At 41.9% G+C, this 16,524-nt stretch overlaps 1 protein-coding gene across 1 annotated transcript in view; it reads left to right on the plus strand.

The window, feature by feature from the left end:
* LOC132392450 (inactive dipeptidyl peptidase 10-like) overlaps positions 1-16,524 on the plus strand; it is a 905,047-nt gene that overhangs the window by 673,240 nt on the left and 215,283 nt on the right. The window contains exons 6-7 of the mRNA XM_059966307.1: positions 6,302-6,354; positions 11,382-11,463. Coding sequence (XP_059822290.1) covers positions 6,302-6,354; positions 11,382-11,463 — 135 coding nt within the window. The remainder of the gene's footprint in view (positions 1-6,301; positions 6,355-11,381; positions 11,464-16,524) is intronic.

Here is a 16,524-nt window from a genome sequence, read left to right on the forward strand (position 1 = left end):
GTTGTATTTTGCTCCCTGGTTGAGCACTCAAGGTGGAGCAGCTATTCTTTGATTCTGTTATAGTTATTACTCGGTTATCGATTTACTGTGATTGCTTACAAGAAAATGAATCTCAGGGTTGTATATGGTGACATACAGGTACTTTGATAATAACCTTACTTTGAACTTTGAATCTTCACTTATTATTTTAAATGGATTTTAAACTTGCTCAGAGAAGGACTAGCTTCATTCTGAACTTTCTGGGTTTATATGTGCTAGATTTCAGAAAAGCAAGAGATCACTTAACTGAAACGTATAAGATTTTCAGGGGTCTTTCTTGACCAGATGGATGTAGAAAGAATATTTCCTTCTGTGGGTCAATGTAGAACAAAGAGTCATTTTATAAATGAGAACTTTCCCATTTAAAAGAGAGTTAGGGATATATTTTTCTCTGCCCGGGGTCCATGGACACCTTGCTTAATGGTTTTGGTCCATGGTATTAAAAAGGCTGGGAACTCCTGCAAGATGATGTAGCATGTTGAATATTTGTATTTTAGGGCAGATAGAAGAATATTTGAAAGAATGGGGGTGAAATATTCCTGCAGGTAAATCAGAACATAGACTTAGACAAAAGATGACAAATAGAGCAGACATGGTTTTATTGAGCAATGAAGCAGGCTCTAATGATTGAGAGGTCTACATTTGCTCCCAACTACTTTCTTTGGATGTATTCTGACCCTGGATACATAGTGTGATACCAACACATATAGCAAAGTACTTCATCTACTAAAAAAAGATTAAAATACAAAAATGGCGAAAACACTCGCCAGCAAACAAAGTCTTAAGCACATATATACAGTTAGAGGGTCAAAGGCACAATACAGTATTTTCAATGTGGAGTGGTCAGTGAGTTTGTAATTCTGGTGGAAGCATGGGGCGTTTTAAATGGTGAGGGTGAGGCAGCATGGGAAAGCTATAGTTCAGCTGGTAGAAAATGAATGCCAGGGGCAGGAGGACAGTGTGGATGCAGACACACTCAGCCCTGAGACACCAGGCAAGGTCACTTGGTTCTAAACAATTGAGTTATTGATCATTACAGAATGTCTCTCTGGTGCTTCCTGCTCCCTCCCCTTCCCCTCTTCCCAACCATGATTCCCCTCTCCCTGCCCACGTCCCACTCTCAGTCCACCACAGAGACCCATATCAGAATCAGGTTTATCATCGCTCACGTACGTCATGAAATCTTTTTTTTTGTGGTAGCAATACAGCGTAATACATAAAATTGCTACAATACTGTGCAAAACTCTTAGGCACCCTGACTATATGTATGTGCCTAAGACTTTTGCACAGTACTGTATGCATTGAGAGCAGATGTGGAAATGTTTATTTTATACAATAAAACGGGGTTCATAGGCCCTTGCTTAATGGCAATGGACCATGATTTGAAAAGGGGTTGAGATCCCTACAATAGAGCATTCCTTAGGACCAAACAGATTCATTAGTAGCCCTGATCCTATTTCACATTCCAGCCTCTATGCTGAATGAAATTAACTAGTTAATCAGTGATACTCTTTACACTAAAGGTTCAAGAAATAAGTGTTCTCTCTCAGATTTGATTTTCTCTTGGGAAGTCGTAACTGAGTACGCTTAGCCTTGGATATAATTTCAGGTGATCCGTTAACATTCATACAGAAGCTTTTGGAGATTAACCTTACTTCAATTCATCACCGTTATTATATACTGTTCATATGACATGGGTGATCATTACCATGATTGTTCTTGGCAAATTTACTGCTTTCCCATTGTCTTCTTCTGGGCAGTGTCTTTACAAGACAGGTGACCCCAGTCATTATCAACACTCTTCAGAGACTGTCTGCCTGGTGTCAGTGGTCACATAACCAGGACTTGTGATATGCACCGGCTGTTTATATGGTCATCTGGCCATCCACCACCTGATCCCATGACTTTACATGACTCTGATCCGAGGTTGGGTGATGGCTAAGCAGTTGCTACGTCTTGCCCTAGGGTGACCTGCAGGCTGGCAGAGGGAAGGGGCACCTTACACCATCTTCGGTAGAGACGTATCTCCATCCAACCACATATACTTCATCTATTTTACCAATTAATTATAGCCGTTTTATTACAAATTATGTAGACATACAGTGTGACAATTAAATTATGAAACTGGTAAGTTGACTATTAAATTCTAAACCCAACTCAAGGGGTTACCACAATTACTCACTCAATCATTGTTCCCAGTTCTCTGGCAATTCAGAACTGCTTGACTGTGACCTTTTACTTGGTCTAATTGATGCAGTTTGCTTTGCAGCTGTAGAATATAAATAGTTTTAAAGCTCTCTTGCAGGCTTGCACTAATCTACATACACTTGCTGAGGGGTTTGTGATGGATATTGAAGAACAGAAAATGAGTGATCCTCTGAATAGACAGTCATGATTTGTTAATGAATGAACCATACTAAAACAAGTAGAATTTGAGCTTTTATTATTGGAGCTAAGAATATATATGTAATGTGGGAACTATAAATTTATGTGGGAACTATAAATTTAGTTAAGCAATGGTTACTTTCAGTTCTACTTAATTTACCTGAATAACCCATCTATAATATCATGCCTACAGCTCAACAGAATGATAGATGGAATTTTTACCACACAGTGTTCATTGGTCAGGATGTCATCTGGGTAACTACTAGACTGATAAGATAGTATTCTAACTGCAGCAGAGGTGGTCAAGTGTCTTAGTCCAAAAAGTCAACTGTTTTCTCATTCCCATAGACACTGCCTGACCTGCTGAGTTCTTCCAGCATTTGTGTGTGTGTTGCTCTGGACTTCCAGTACCTTGAGAATCTCTTGTGTTTATTTATCTCTTATGCCTTCAGATGGGACATCATCTGGTGAATGCATTGTGTGCACCAGAATTCTCCAAGATTACCAATGTTAGTGTTAGGTGAAGTTCTTACATATTGCTTACTGGTGAACCAGCAACTGCAGAATCTCTTCTGTGTATGTAGGTGTTACCTTTTAAAGCAATGGTTGAGTAGAATTGGAAGGAAAATGGAAAGGATTCAAAATACACAGCACATTAGAGGGGACTTGCAAAGAAAAACACAAATTTTCAAGTTTTTGAAACATCTACTTCATCCAACTCAATTGTCTGGTGGTGAAACCAAATTTAAAATTGTTCAGAAACGATTAATGAGAGATTTATTTTTACATAAGAAATACTGGTAAACTATTTCTGTTCATGAAAAAAATGAAATGTTTGAACATGGAAATATGATTTGATAAAGCATGCTCAGCGGGAAATGAGTTTCAATACAATGCATTGTGGGAATTTACAAACTGAATGGGAGGTTAGGTTATAGAAAACATTTATCTGTGCTGTAAGCTATTATTTTGCAAAATACATGTCTTTTCCTTTGGGGCTTTGGAATGAAAAGTCTTAAGTATTCATGCCTTTCATTTCAAGGATGTAACCTGCTCAGTTTTTCCTAAGATTTACATTTCCTTTTAAGTTTTAATCGAAATATGCTATGCTTATCAAGTTACTGAATTCTCTTAAATGGAAGTATTCATTACTTCACTGTACTGGAAAAGTGAAATATTTATAAGAATAGTGATCTCCAAATTGCTCCTAAAGATGGTAGGAATCCCATCAGAGTTAACTCTTTGAGCTTAATTACACTGCCTGAGAGCAGGCAGTGATACAGTATATTCATCCCTTTTGCTCAAGAGACACTCATTATTCAGTGGAAGTGATTTCTGAAATGTAAGATTTAAATACCTTTAATGATTTACCAGTGACGTACCAGCATCAGCGGATCTGGTAATAGACTCAACAGGGACAGGCAACTCACCCAATGCAACACATGCCAGCCTACCGGATGGAGGCCAAGGCCAGTTTGGAGAACGGATATAAAAGGAAGGATGTAATGTTGAGGCTTTACAAGGCACCGGTGAGGCCTCATTTAAAGCATTGTGATCCAATTTGGTCCCCTTATCTAAGAAAATACATGCTAATAGTGGAAAGGATTCAAAGAAGATTCACAAAATGATTCTGGGATTGAAAGGCTTATCATATGAGGAGTGTTTGATGGCTCTGGGCCTGTACTCACTGGAACTCAGAAGAATGAGGGAAGGCCTTATTGAAACCTATCAGAGTTAACTGAGAGTTAAGTGCACCAAGTTCCTGGGAATTCACATCAAGGATGAACTCGCCTGGTCCCTTAATATCAGCTCCCTGAAGAAGAAGACACAGCAGTTGCCTCCACTTCTTAAAAAGATTAAGGCAAGCGAGGCTTCTTCCCACCCCTCACCCCTCACCCCCCACCATCTTAATTACATTTTACAGAAGCATCATTGAGAGCATCCTTGCAAGGTGCATCTCCATCTGATATGGGATCAACCAAGCAACAGACCAGAAGTCCCTACAAAGAACTGTGAGACCACCTAAGAGGATCGTAGGGGTCTCCCTGCCATCCATTAGGGACATTTATCAGGAGCCCACACATCCATCCAGCATCCTCTTTGTCGGGCTGGAGACCATGATGCCTGAAAACAAGAACAGTCAGGATGAGAAGCATTTTCTTCCCCCAGGCCACTATGCTCCTTAACTCCCTGCCCCATTATATTTGAAGTGTCACAGGTTGTTCTGTTCTGTACGTCACAATATTTAATATTAATGCACCTTAGTTTGTTATTTATGTGTGATTCATCTATAGATTTATCCTTCATAATTTACCTTCATCCTTACCTTCATAATTTATCATGTGCTATGTTCCTACTATGCTTTACACCCTGGTTCAGAGAAATGTTGTCTCATTTCTATATACATTATATACATGTATATAGTTAAATGTCAATAAACGACTTGTCTTGCCTTGACTTGATATTTAAGGCAAAGGCTGGTAGATTCTTGATTAGACAGGGCATGAAAGGATACGGGAAGAAGGCAGGAGATTGGGGCTGAGAGGGTAATGGATTGCCCATGATGTAATAGCATAGGAGACTCAATGGGCCAGATGGCTGATTTTTGCTCCTAAATGTATGGTTTTCTGGATTTCATTACCATCTCGTCAGTCAGCAGAACATGCCAATCCAATGTGCGGTGTGCCCCAGGAGCTGCAAGCTGACCTGGAGAATGTCCTGTCTGGCAAGTGAATAGCTCTGTGTTCAGAGCTGAGATGGGAAATATTGGTAAGGGTTGGTTGGTAGAAGGTAATCATACTTAATTGCTCCACAACAATTATAAACAGACACTTTAACAATCTTGTTTATTCTATACTGTTTAGAAAAGCAAAGCAAAGCACTGTACTCATCAGATTGACAAGTAGTGTCCTATCTGATTCCTGAGACCTGCCTTAAGCTGGGGGACCGCTTTGTTGAGCACTTTGACTCCATCCACCAAAGCAAAACTGCCCGATAACCAAACATTTTAATTTCTATTCCCATTCCGGTTCCTTCATGTCGGTCCCTGTCCTCTTCTTGTGAAGGAAAAAAACCTTATATTCTTTCTGGGCATTCTCCAACCTGAATGATATGAATATTGATTTCTCCTTCTGGTTAAAAAAAAGTCCTTTCCCCTTCCTCTTTATCCTCCTTCGCCTCCCACTTTTTTTTTCTTCTGGCATTTTCCCCCTTCCTTCCCAGTGCTGAAGAAGGGTTTTGTCCCAAAACGTCAACTGTTTATTCGTTTCCATAGATGCTGCTTAACGTGCTGAGTACCTCCAGCATTTTCTATGTGTTAAAAGGATTTAAATTTGTATATGCACATGTGTGTATATCAGTGATATGTTTAAAGGTTCTTTGAAGTCAATGCAGAGCTGCACACAGACACTCCACAAGCCTTGTGAGAGCAGCACGAGCTTTGGCACAAATGTCAATGGAAATAATAGCTATCTGTAGTTATAGTTCTGGCAGGTATTATGTTAATCTACTCCTATGTTTAGAACTGATAAAAGACTATTAGCACTTGAATTATCATTTCCTCTTATTAATTTCTAAAATTATAATTATGTAAGTATCAATTATAATATAATAATTTTAAATTTACATTCAGTAATAACCAATCAGAATTAAAGCAAATCCACTGGCTCAGCTAATTGTAATTTTTCACAACAATGTTATCCTTGAAAATTAATTTTGAAATTTAGGAATCACAACTTTTAATTTATCATTCTGTTGGATTTCAGAATTGAAAGGGAAAATGGTGCTTATTAAAGTGTAAATGTACAGTATATGGAAAGAAACTCAAAGTCCACAAAACCCGTTCTCTGTATAACAGTTTTTTTTTATCTTTCTGCAGGTTTTTCATTTCTCCTTCACCGCATCATATGCTATTTATGACATACATACCAGGTCAGTGAAATACCTCTGTGAAGCTATTCCAAAACTTTTCAACTTCCTCCATCTTTTTGAGGACGTCATTTAATATTGAACAACATTTAAATTGCACGTGGCAGGGAGAAAAGGACATTAGGTGATGGGTCAGTGATTATAAAAGTGCATGCATTGTGGTTCAGAAGGGCCATTTGTTACTTCTTACTAAATGTTCTGGATGAAGCCAAAAGAACCAATCATCATCATTGTGTGCCATGGGTGATCATGGTCTTCCATCTGTCCACTGAGCCTGTGGGGAAGGTACCCCCTCACCATGTTGCTCTATCCATGACCATGGTTGATCTTGGCAAATTTTTCTTCAGAAGTGGTTTGCCATTGCCTTCTTCTGGCCAGTGTCTTTAGAAGATGGGTAACACCAGCCATTATCAATACTCTTCAGAGATTGTCAGTGGTCGCATAGCCAGGACTTGTGCACCAACTGCTCCCTTGTCTTCACATGACCCTGTTCTGGTGGAGGGGAACAGCTAAACAGGTGCTACACCTTACCCAAGGGTGACCTGCAGGCTAGCAGAAGGAAGGAGCTCCTTACACCTCCTTTGGTAGAGATGTAGCTCCACCCCACCACCCAACCATTGAAATACTTGGCCCCTGTTGGCTGATAGATAGAATATAAGAATAGGAATTTATATTAGAAATTAGAAACAGTACAGTTTATGAGGGCAAAGAGGCAGGAAACATATCCCTTAGCATGGAGATTACTAACTAGGAAAGTTAGATTGAACATAATGGTGGGAGGTTAAAAGGGAAATTAAGCAGAAATGTTTTCATTTAAGAAGAGGTGTGGGCCTGAAACTCATTGAAGGAAAGGGTGGTGTTGGCAGAAATCTTTATCTTACTGTATTTAAAAAATATGACCTGAAATACAACATAAACTCCAGTGTCGTGGCATGTGGAATTTAGTCTGATTTTCATTGCATGGAAAATGGTACCATATTCATTGTCATAAACTTCTGTAATTTTCTGATTCTAAAATTAAACCATTTTAAGATTTCACGCTTTACATTTTATTTCCCATTTATGTTTACCATTTCCTCTGAATTACTTGTTGGTCTCCACATTATTTTCTGCCAATCAAGAAATCATGTAAAGGGGGGAAGCTGCCTTCATTCCTTCTCCAGAACACAATTGTTAGAGGCAATATATTGATTTGTTCTTGCCTCTAGCCTCTGATAAAGTGTTGTAATAGAACGTTTAATGGTTCAGACACCTTGTTTGCATTTTTCTCTCTGGATTATAATGCAATAAATATGTCACGGTATGATGTATGTAAAAATGGAAATATCCATTCATTCTGTATGTTAGCTTTCAATATATACCATATTAATAAAACTTGGGAAAGGGGAAGCAGATTATTCTTTATTGTACACGAAGTCAGGAAAGGTGACTTCTATCAAAGTCATCTAATACAAATAATTATTGGCGATTATAACTGAAATATACTTGACTGGTTAACCCATCATCGGCTTTAGTCTGACTTGTGGCATTTTGAGATTGCCTGCCTTTTTATAAAGAAAAGCAAAATGTATCCATAGCAACCACTCTAACCATAGCAAAAGCTATAAATAAAAGGTGTGTGCATATAGCTGTCTGAATTTCTCCTCTATCATAACAGATAACTACTAAAATTGCTAAGGTTTTATTTCTTCTGCAAAAGCAAATCCCACTCTTTCCAGAGAGATCTTATTTAGATCAGTTTTGGAAATTAGCCTCATGGTACTGATTTATTTATTGAAATTATTTATATAATGGTAGGAAAAATGGGGCTTTACTGAGAGATATTGTAGAATTGTAAATGCCTGTGTTGGCTGTCTGAAAAATCTGGAAAGTTAGGCCTATTCTCTGGGCCTTAAGTGTTCTTTATGATGTTATTTATTGAATTTGTTCCAAAATGCTGCACTTCCCATTGTTCTTTATATATTTTTTCATGTTTACCAATTTCTCTGCCCAACAAGAAATTCTTCTATAGACCAATCTCCTCTCTTATCAGGTTCCTTCCTCTCCATCCCTTTATCTTCCCTACCCACCCAACTTCATCTATCACCTTCCAGCTATCCTTCTTCCCCACCCCTTACCTTTTTATTCTGGAATCTTTCCCCTTACTTCTCAGTCCCAAAGAAGGGCCTCAGCATAAAACATTGACTGTTTATTCACTTCCATAGATACTGGCTGACGTGCTGAGTTCCTCTAGCATCTTGTGTGTGTTGGTTAAGAAATTCTTCTACCCATTTTGCTCATCATATTGATAATGATCTTAAATTTATTATCTATAACCTGTGGTTAAGAAATTACTAATCAGTTAGCACACCTCTATTGGTGTTCTGCTTCATTAGAGAGTATTGAGAGCTGGCACAACAGTCAAGTTGTTATTTTTGAACTGGATTGTGATGAGAAGCTGATCTCCTTTCCCTGGGTGTCCTGAGGAGAGATTGCAGGGAGATCTGATGGAAGTATACAGAATTGTACTACGCACGGATAGGGTAGGTAGGGTAGAAATGGCAAATACATATACGGGGAGCATGAGGGAAAACTTCTTCGCTCTGAGGTTTATGTGAGTGTGGAATGAGTTGCCAGCACAAATGGTGAATGCAAACTTTAATTTCCACACTTATGCGACATCTATATCGGGACATGGATGGTAGCAGTATGGAGGGCTATGGTCCCGGTGCAGGTTAATGGGAACAGCAGTTTCATTGGCTCGGCATGGACTGGAATGGCCAAAGGGCCTATTTTTGTGTTGTAATTTTCTCTGACTCTGTACATCCAAAACCACAGGCCACAGCTTCACTGCTTTACAGTGGGGGAGGGGGGTGGTAAATGAGATTTAGGAAGCAAGTCTTTTTACACATCGAATGGTACTTGGCTGGAGCTCACTGCAAGCTGAAGGGGTGAAGTGGTGGAAAGGGATGTGACCAGGAAATAGAAGGATAAAGACTTTGTGCAAACAGCTGGGATTAGTTAGAAGAGGTTTAGGACTTTGATAGAGGTATACAAAATTATGAGAGGTATAGATAGGGTAAATGCAAGCAGGCTTTTTCCACTGATTTTGGGTGGGACTACAACTAGAGGTGATGGGTTAAGGGTGAAATGTGTAAAATTCATGGGGAACATGAGGGGAAAGTTCTTCATTCAGAGGATCTTGAGAGTGTGGTATGAGCTGCCAGTGCATGTGGCGCATACAAACGCAATTTCAAAGTTTAAGAGTAGTTTGGATAGGTACATGGATGGTAGGGGTACCGAGGTCTATGGTCCTGGTGCAGGTCAATGAGAGTAGGCAGCTTAAATGGTTCAGCACAGACTTGATGGGCTGAAGAGCCTGGTTCCGTGCTGTAATCTTTCATGACTCTATTAAGTAACTTCTGCAAAAAAGGCCTATAAACACAGATATATCAGAGGTATTTGCAACAGAAACATGTTTGTCCATAATTTTGACATTCTAGAAACCAAAGTAGGAATAAAGAACTCAACCGTCAATGCATAGGATGAAAAAAATGCACATTGTCTTTAACCATTACTCCAGAGAAAACTGTCCCTCATTTATTCATTAAAGTTACTGACTTTATTTTCTTATAAACTTAACTTTTGTGTGAACTAGAGGAAGGGAAAAAACACCGTACCCAACATTGTCAATTGCATTATATAACCATGGCAAAGAAATGAACAGCATTTTTCCACAGTTTTATTAAGGATTATTAGTTGATGCATAGCCATTGTTATAGTCTTAATGTTTCTTTCAGTGTAAAGTGCCCATTGCCCAGCAAGTCTTCTAATGTCGGTTATGACAGCCAGCAAACACCACCAGAGAGACACACTGCTAATAGTATAAAAGGCTTTATTCAGCACACACAAGCTGACAGCATTTGGAGTCACCCTGGAGAGAGGCTCACTGACCCAACATTACATCACATTTTTATATGCTAAAGATCAAAGGGAACAGCAAGACAATTTCTATAGTTACAATGCATTCATAATGCTTCCTTTGAATAACATCTAATTTTCAAACACCTGCTTGTTCACACCGACACTCCGGACACCCAAATGAATGTTAATCACTGCTGCCTCTGAATATACAGACTGGCTAAACAACATAGCCCATGCAAACAAATTAGCCCAGGAAGACATTGTTCTGAGCTGTATTTTAAATTCAATTTACAATCCACATTCTGAACTGAATACTGAACATATTTGCTATTTTCCATAACTCCAGAATATGCCCTAAAAATATCCATCCTGGATGTTTTCCCAATGAAAAAAATGATATGATCTAATTACTGCGTGATCCCTTCATGGTACAGGTGGCTTTCCACCTATTTTCGGTCGATCATGAAATGACTCCTCTACAGACTCTGTCCTGTTTACTGTTACATACTGTACTCTTTCTGACAAACTTCTTTAACAAGGTATGAGGTGGATTTCAGCCTCAGCCAGCTATTGGAGAAAATATTTCTTGCCAGCCGAAATGGAGGAATCTAAATGAGTTATAGGGCAATGGAGGATCGTGTGTGATGAAATTAATCCAAAGTGTATAGCTACTTTAATTGCATGTTTTTCATGAATTTTAATCTCAATTTAAATAATATTGTTACTCAAATTTAATTGTATTTTTACAGCCTGATTTTTGTCCGACCAATGCAATTCTTCAGAATCAGAATCAGGTTTATTATCACTGGCATGTGACGTGAAATTTGTTAATTTAGCAGCAGCAGTTCAATGCAATACATAATCTAGCAGAGAGGAAAAAATAATAAATAAAACAGTAATGAATAAACAAGTAAATCAATTTCGTCTATTGAATAGATTATTAAAAATGTGCAAAAACAGAAATACTGTATATTAAAAAAAGTGAGGTAGAATCCAAAGTTTCAAAGTCCATTCAGGAATCCAATGGCAGAGGGGAAGATCATAGATTTCAAATACAGTAGTTTAGTTAATTTCACTCAACCCTTCTTACAAAAGCAAAACTAAACTTACCGTTCTTCTTATTAAAGGGAAGTGAGAGAACTCAATCCCCCAGAGGTGGCAAATTCAGTGTTACAGCACGCAGCATGGGGCATAGCAGGACAACAGCTGGTAAGAGTCATTTTACATTCATAATGAATAATTTGCTAATTAATAAAATCATATAGTATTTCTTTCAGTATATTAACTGTATTAGTATTGGGTTGTTAAAATAATAAAGGAAATCTGAAGGTGCAAATTCTTCTTCAACTATATGATACACATGAATTCAGAACAGAGTAAATGGTATGTGGTTTCCACAAAAGTACAATATAAAAGTCCACCTTCTGGAGGAAGCTGCTTGTGTTTGGCCACGTGCTCTCTCCCTCTCCCTCTCCCTCTACTGCCGGAGGATGGTGCCTGAATCTTGAGTCTTGGGTTTTGGTTGTGGTCTAATCGACATGGTTTATGGTTGGACCCTGCAGTTCATATCGTGATGTGTTTTGGGTTTCTGGTTGCTCTTTTTTTTACTTCTAATTTGTGCGATTTTGGTCAGAGCAAGAAGGCTCTTCGGCCTAGTTAGTCAACAAACAATATAGTGCTAAACTGAGCTGACCTGAACTGAACAAAGCTGAAAATTCTTAGACTATTTTGATAACTCTCTGATGAATTATAATTTGTTTCTTTCACTCCTTTTTTGCCGTTTGCGCAATTTGTTCTGTTTTTTGCACATTAGGTGTCGAATGTCTTTTTTGAAATATTTCCATGATGTTTCTTTGTTTCCTGGATGTCTAGGGGAAGATGAATCTCACAGTTGTAAACTGCATATGTACTTTGATGATAAATAATGATAACTTTGAACTTTTGATCTATAAAATGATTTCCAGCAGTGTTGATATGATTACTAATTAAAATTATTTGGCCTTTGTAAACTAATTGCTGTTTGAATTCATAACAGACAATAGAAAACTGCACAATAAAGAAATATTATTGAGGTTGTCATGCCTTTGATATGATGCAGATCAAGATTACATCATATTAACAATTTGACAACCTCAAGCATTTGTCTTGCGCTTTGAGCTTCTTATTTTAATCCCGATCTGCTGTGTATTATATGATTAATACTAATTTTTTAAAAATCTGTGGTGGTATGGATTGGTAATATTTAAAGAGTGCTTTTTGTTGGAAATGTCAAATTGTGAAAAGAAATTTTGGAAATTTTACCCTATGAAATCTTTTAAGTAGTTGCTTTCATGAGACTCATCTCATGTTCTCGATATCAATTTATTTATTTATTTATTTATTTACTTTCTTTGTATTGGCACAGTTTGTTGTCTTTTGCACATTGGTTGCCCACCCAGTTGGTGTGGTCTTTTATTGGTTCAATTATGCTTATTGGATTTATTGAGAAAGAACACAAGAAAATCAATCTCGAAGTTGTATATAGTGACATACAGTCGGCCCTCCCTATCCGCGAGGGATTGGTTCCGGCACCCGTTGCAGATACCAAAATTCGCAGGTGCTCCAGTCGCTTATTTAACCTGTCTCAGAGCGGTGGACATTAGGACCCGGCACCAGAGCTCTTAATACGCAGTGTTTCTGTTCACGAAAATAATCACGATCACGATTGAAAATAAAGTGGAAATAATAAAGCGATCGGAAAGAGGTGAAACGCCATCGGTCATTGGAAAAGTGTTAGGCTACGTTGGTCAACGATCGGAACAATTTTAAAGGATAAAGTGAGAAAGGCCCTGCCCCGATGAAAGCTACATGCAATGCAGTGGTTTAATTATTGGGTTTTGGGGTTTTGAGCTTTTGATCCTCTGCATGAACCCACCACGGATGGAGAGCACACTCAGAAGCAGTCTGTCACTGGCTCGCACTCGGGAACGGTTCCCGAGCCCGGCGCTGAAACATATGTTCTTAAGTATTTTATATGCATAGAAAGGTAAAATATATACTATATACTAAGACAAATGTTTGACCAACTGACGCTAAATAATACCGGATGTACCTGTTCCAACTTACTTAGTAAGAGCACTTCCGATTTTTTTTCAATCCCCATCCACAATAACCCATGCACATCCTCCCATATACTTTAAATCATCTCTAGATTACTTATAACACCTAATGCAATGTAAATGCTATGTAAAATAGTTGTTATACTACATTGTTTATGAAATAATGATAAGAAAAAAAAGTTTGTACGTGCTCGAACAACCAGTGCTGGAAGAGCACTTCCAGATTTTCGCGATTTGTGGTTGGTTGAATTCGCGGACATGGAGGGCCGACTGTATATATATGTTTGTAGCGGTGTGCTACACGCAGTGCTGAAATAATGACATGGAGTCGGTAAACTGCAGTTAAAAAAGATTTTATTCGAACTTTGCGGCCTCGCTTTAAAAAATCCCTGATCCCGCCCTCCCCGGGGGCATGTATTCACAGTCCCGCGCGGGCTTTTCCCTTTGTTGGTGAAGCAGACCTGGCGCCCTTTTGGGACTGGCCTTTGTGCCGGTGTGCTGGCTATTTGTGAGCCGGTTCGAGTGCACTAGGAAGTGGGTCGCCACATAACCCCCCCCCCCCCCCAGAACTGGTGATACACCCCACAATGTCCACAATCTGGGCTGGACCCTGTTTGGGAGGTCCGCCTCTGCGCCACGGTGCAGGAAACTCGACCGGTTGCGCCACGTCCACATGGGCTGGTTTGAGTCAGTCCACCGTGAAAACCTTCTCTCTCCCCCCAACGTCCAGCACGAATGTGGACCCCTTGTTCCTGATCACCGTAAACAGCCCCTCGTAGGGCAGTTGTAGCGGTGGCCGATGCCCGCCCCTTCGAAACTGACAGTTCCGCAGGTCTTTGGGTACACAGGTCGGGTTCTGCCCATGCTGCAAAGTGGGTATGGGGGCCAGGTTGCCGAGCCTCTTGCGTAGTCTGCCCAGGACTGCTGCGGGTTCTTCCTCTTGCCCCCTTGGGGCTGGTATGAACTCCCCAGGGACGACCAGGGGTGCGCCGTACACCAACTCAGCCGATGAGGCGTGCAGATACTCTTTGGGCGCCGTGCGGATGCCTAGCAGGACCCAGGGAAGCTCGTCCGCCCAGTTAGGCCCTTTGAGGCGGGCCATGAGAGCTGACTTTAGGTGACGGTGGAAACGCTCCACTAGCCCGTTCGACTGTGGGTGGTAGGCAGTGGTGTGGTGCAGCTGTGTCCCCAAAAGGCTGGCCATAGCTGACCACAGGCCGGAGGTGAACTGGGCGCCTTTGTTGGAGGTAATGTGGGCCGGCACACCAAAGCGAGATATCCAGGTGATGATCAGTGCCCGGGCGCAAGATTCGGAGGTGTTGTCGGTGAGCGGGACCGCCTCTGGCCATCTTGTGAACCGGTCCACGATAGTGAGGAGGTGCTGCACTCTGCGCGACACTGGCAGGGGGCCCACGATATCCACATGAATGTGGTCGAAACGCCGGTGGGTGGGGTGGAACTGCTGCGGCAGAGCTTTGGTGTGCCGCTGCACCTTGGCCGTCTGGCAGTGCAAGCACGTTCTGGCCCATTCACTGACTTGCTTGCGGAGTCTGTGCCAAACGAACCTGCTGGAGACCATCCGGACGGTTGTCCTGATGGAGGGGTGTTCTAAGTTGTGAATGGATTTGAAAACACGCCGCCGCCAGGCTGCCGGAACAACGGGGTGGGGTTGGCTGGTGGTGATGTCACAGAGTAGGGTCCTCTCACCTGGGCCTACGGGGATGTCCTGGAGCTGCAAACTGGAGACTGGGGTTCTGTAACTAGGGATCTCCTCGTCTGCCTGCTGTGCCTCTGCCAGCGCCTCAAAGTCTATCCCTTGGGAAAAGGCATGAATGTTAGGGTGAGAGAGCGCGTCCACCACGACATTGTCCTTACCCGAGATGTGCCGGATGTCCGTCGTGTATTCAGAGATGTAGGACAGATGGCGCTGCTGGCGGGACGACCAGGGAACGTAAAGGTAAGCAGCTTGTGGTCCGTGAACGTGGTGAAGGGCCTACCTTTTAAGAAGCACATGAAATGCCGGATTGCCAGGTAGAGCGCCAACAGTTCCTGGTCGAAAGCACTGTATTTGAGCTCAGGTGGTCGCAGGTGTTTTCTGAAAAACGCCAGGAGTTGCCAGTGACCTGCGATGAGTTGCTCCAGCACCCCACCGACCGCCGTGTTAGATGCGTCCACTATGAGGGCGGTAGGGACGTCCATTCCGGGGTGCACTAGCATCACGGCGTTTGCCTTGGCTTCTTTCGTTTTAATGAAAGTGGTGGCGGACTCTTCATCCCAGGTAATGTCCTTGCTCGGACCCGACATCAGGGCGAACAGGGGGCGCATGATTCGGGCAGCTGAAGGGAGGAAGCGGTGGTAGAAATTCACCATACCCACAAATTCCTGAAGGCCTTTGAATGTGGTGGGTCAGGGGAAATGGCGGACTGCGTCTACCTTAGCGGGCAGAGGGGTTGCCCCGTCTGTAGTGATCCTGTGGCCCAGGAAGTCGATGGTGTCGAGCCTGAACTGGCATTTGGCCGGGTTGATTGACAGGCCGTATTCACTCAGTCAGGCGTGGAGTTGACGGAGGTGGGACAGATGCTCCTGACGACTGCTGCTGGCTTTGAGGATGTCGTCCAAGTAGATGAAAGCGAAGTCCAGGTCGTGTCCCACTGCGTCCATTAACCGCTGAAATGTCTGTGCGGCATTCTTCAGGCCAAACGGCATGTGGAGGAACTCGAGAAAGGCCGAACGGGGTGATGAGTGCCGTTTTGGGGACGTCGTCCAGATGCATCAGGATGCATCGGACGAGGTCTACCTTGGAGAAGATCCGTGCGCCGTGCAGGTTTGCTGCAAAGTCCTGAATGTGCGGCACAGGGTAGCGGTCCGGTGTGGTAGCCTCATTCAGCCTGCGGTAGTCACCACATGGTCTCCAGCCCCCTGTCGCTTTGGGCACCATGTGCAGGGGGGAGGCCCATGGGCTGTCGGACCGCCGGATGCTCCCCAATTCCTCCATCCTCTTGAACTCCTCCTTTGCCAGTCGGAGCTTGTCCGGGGGAAGCCTTCGAGCACGGGCGTGGAGGGGTGGTCCCTGGGTCGGGATGTGGTGCTGTACGCCGTGTCTGAGCATGGCTGCCGTGAACTGCGGTGCCAGAACCAATAGGAAATCCTCCAGGACCCTGGTGAAGTCGTT

Source organism: Hypanus sabinus, chromosome 4 (genome assembly GCF_030144855.1).
Source record: "Hypanus sabinus isolate sHypSab1 chromosome 4, sHypSab1.hap1, whole genome shotgun sequence".
In the NCBI taxonomy this organism is placed as follows: Eukaryota; Metazoa; Chordata; class Chondrichthyes; order Myliobatiformes; family Dasyatidae; genus Hypanus; species Hypanus sabinus.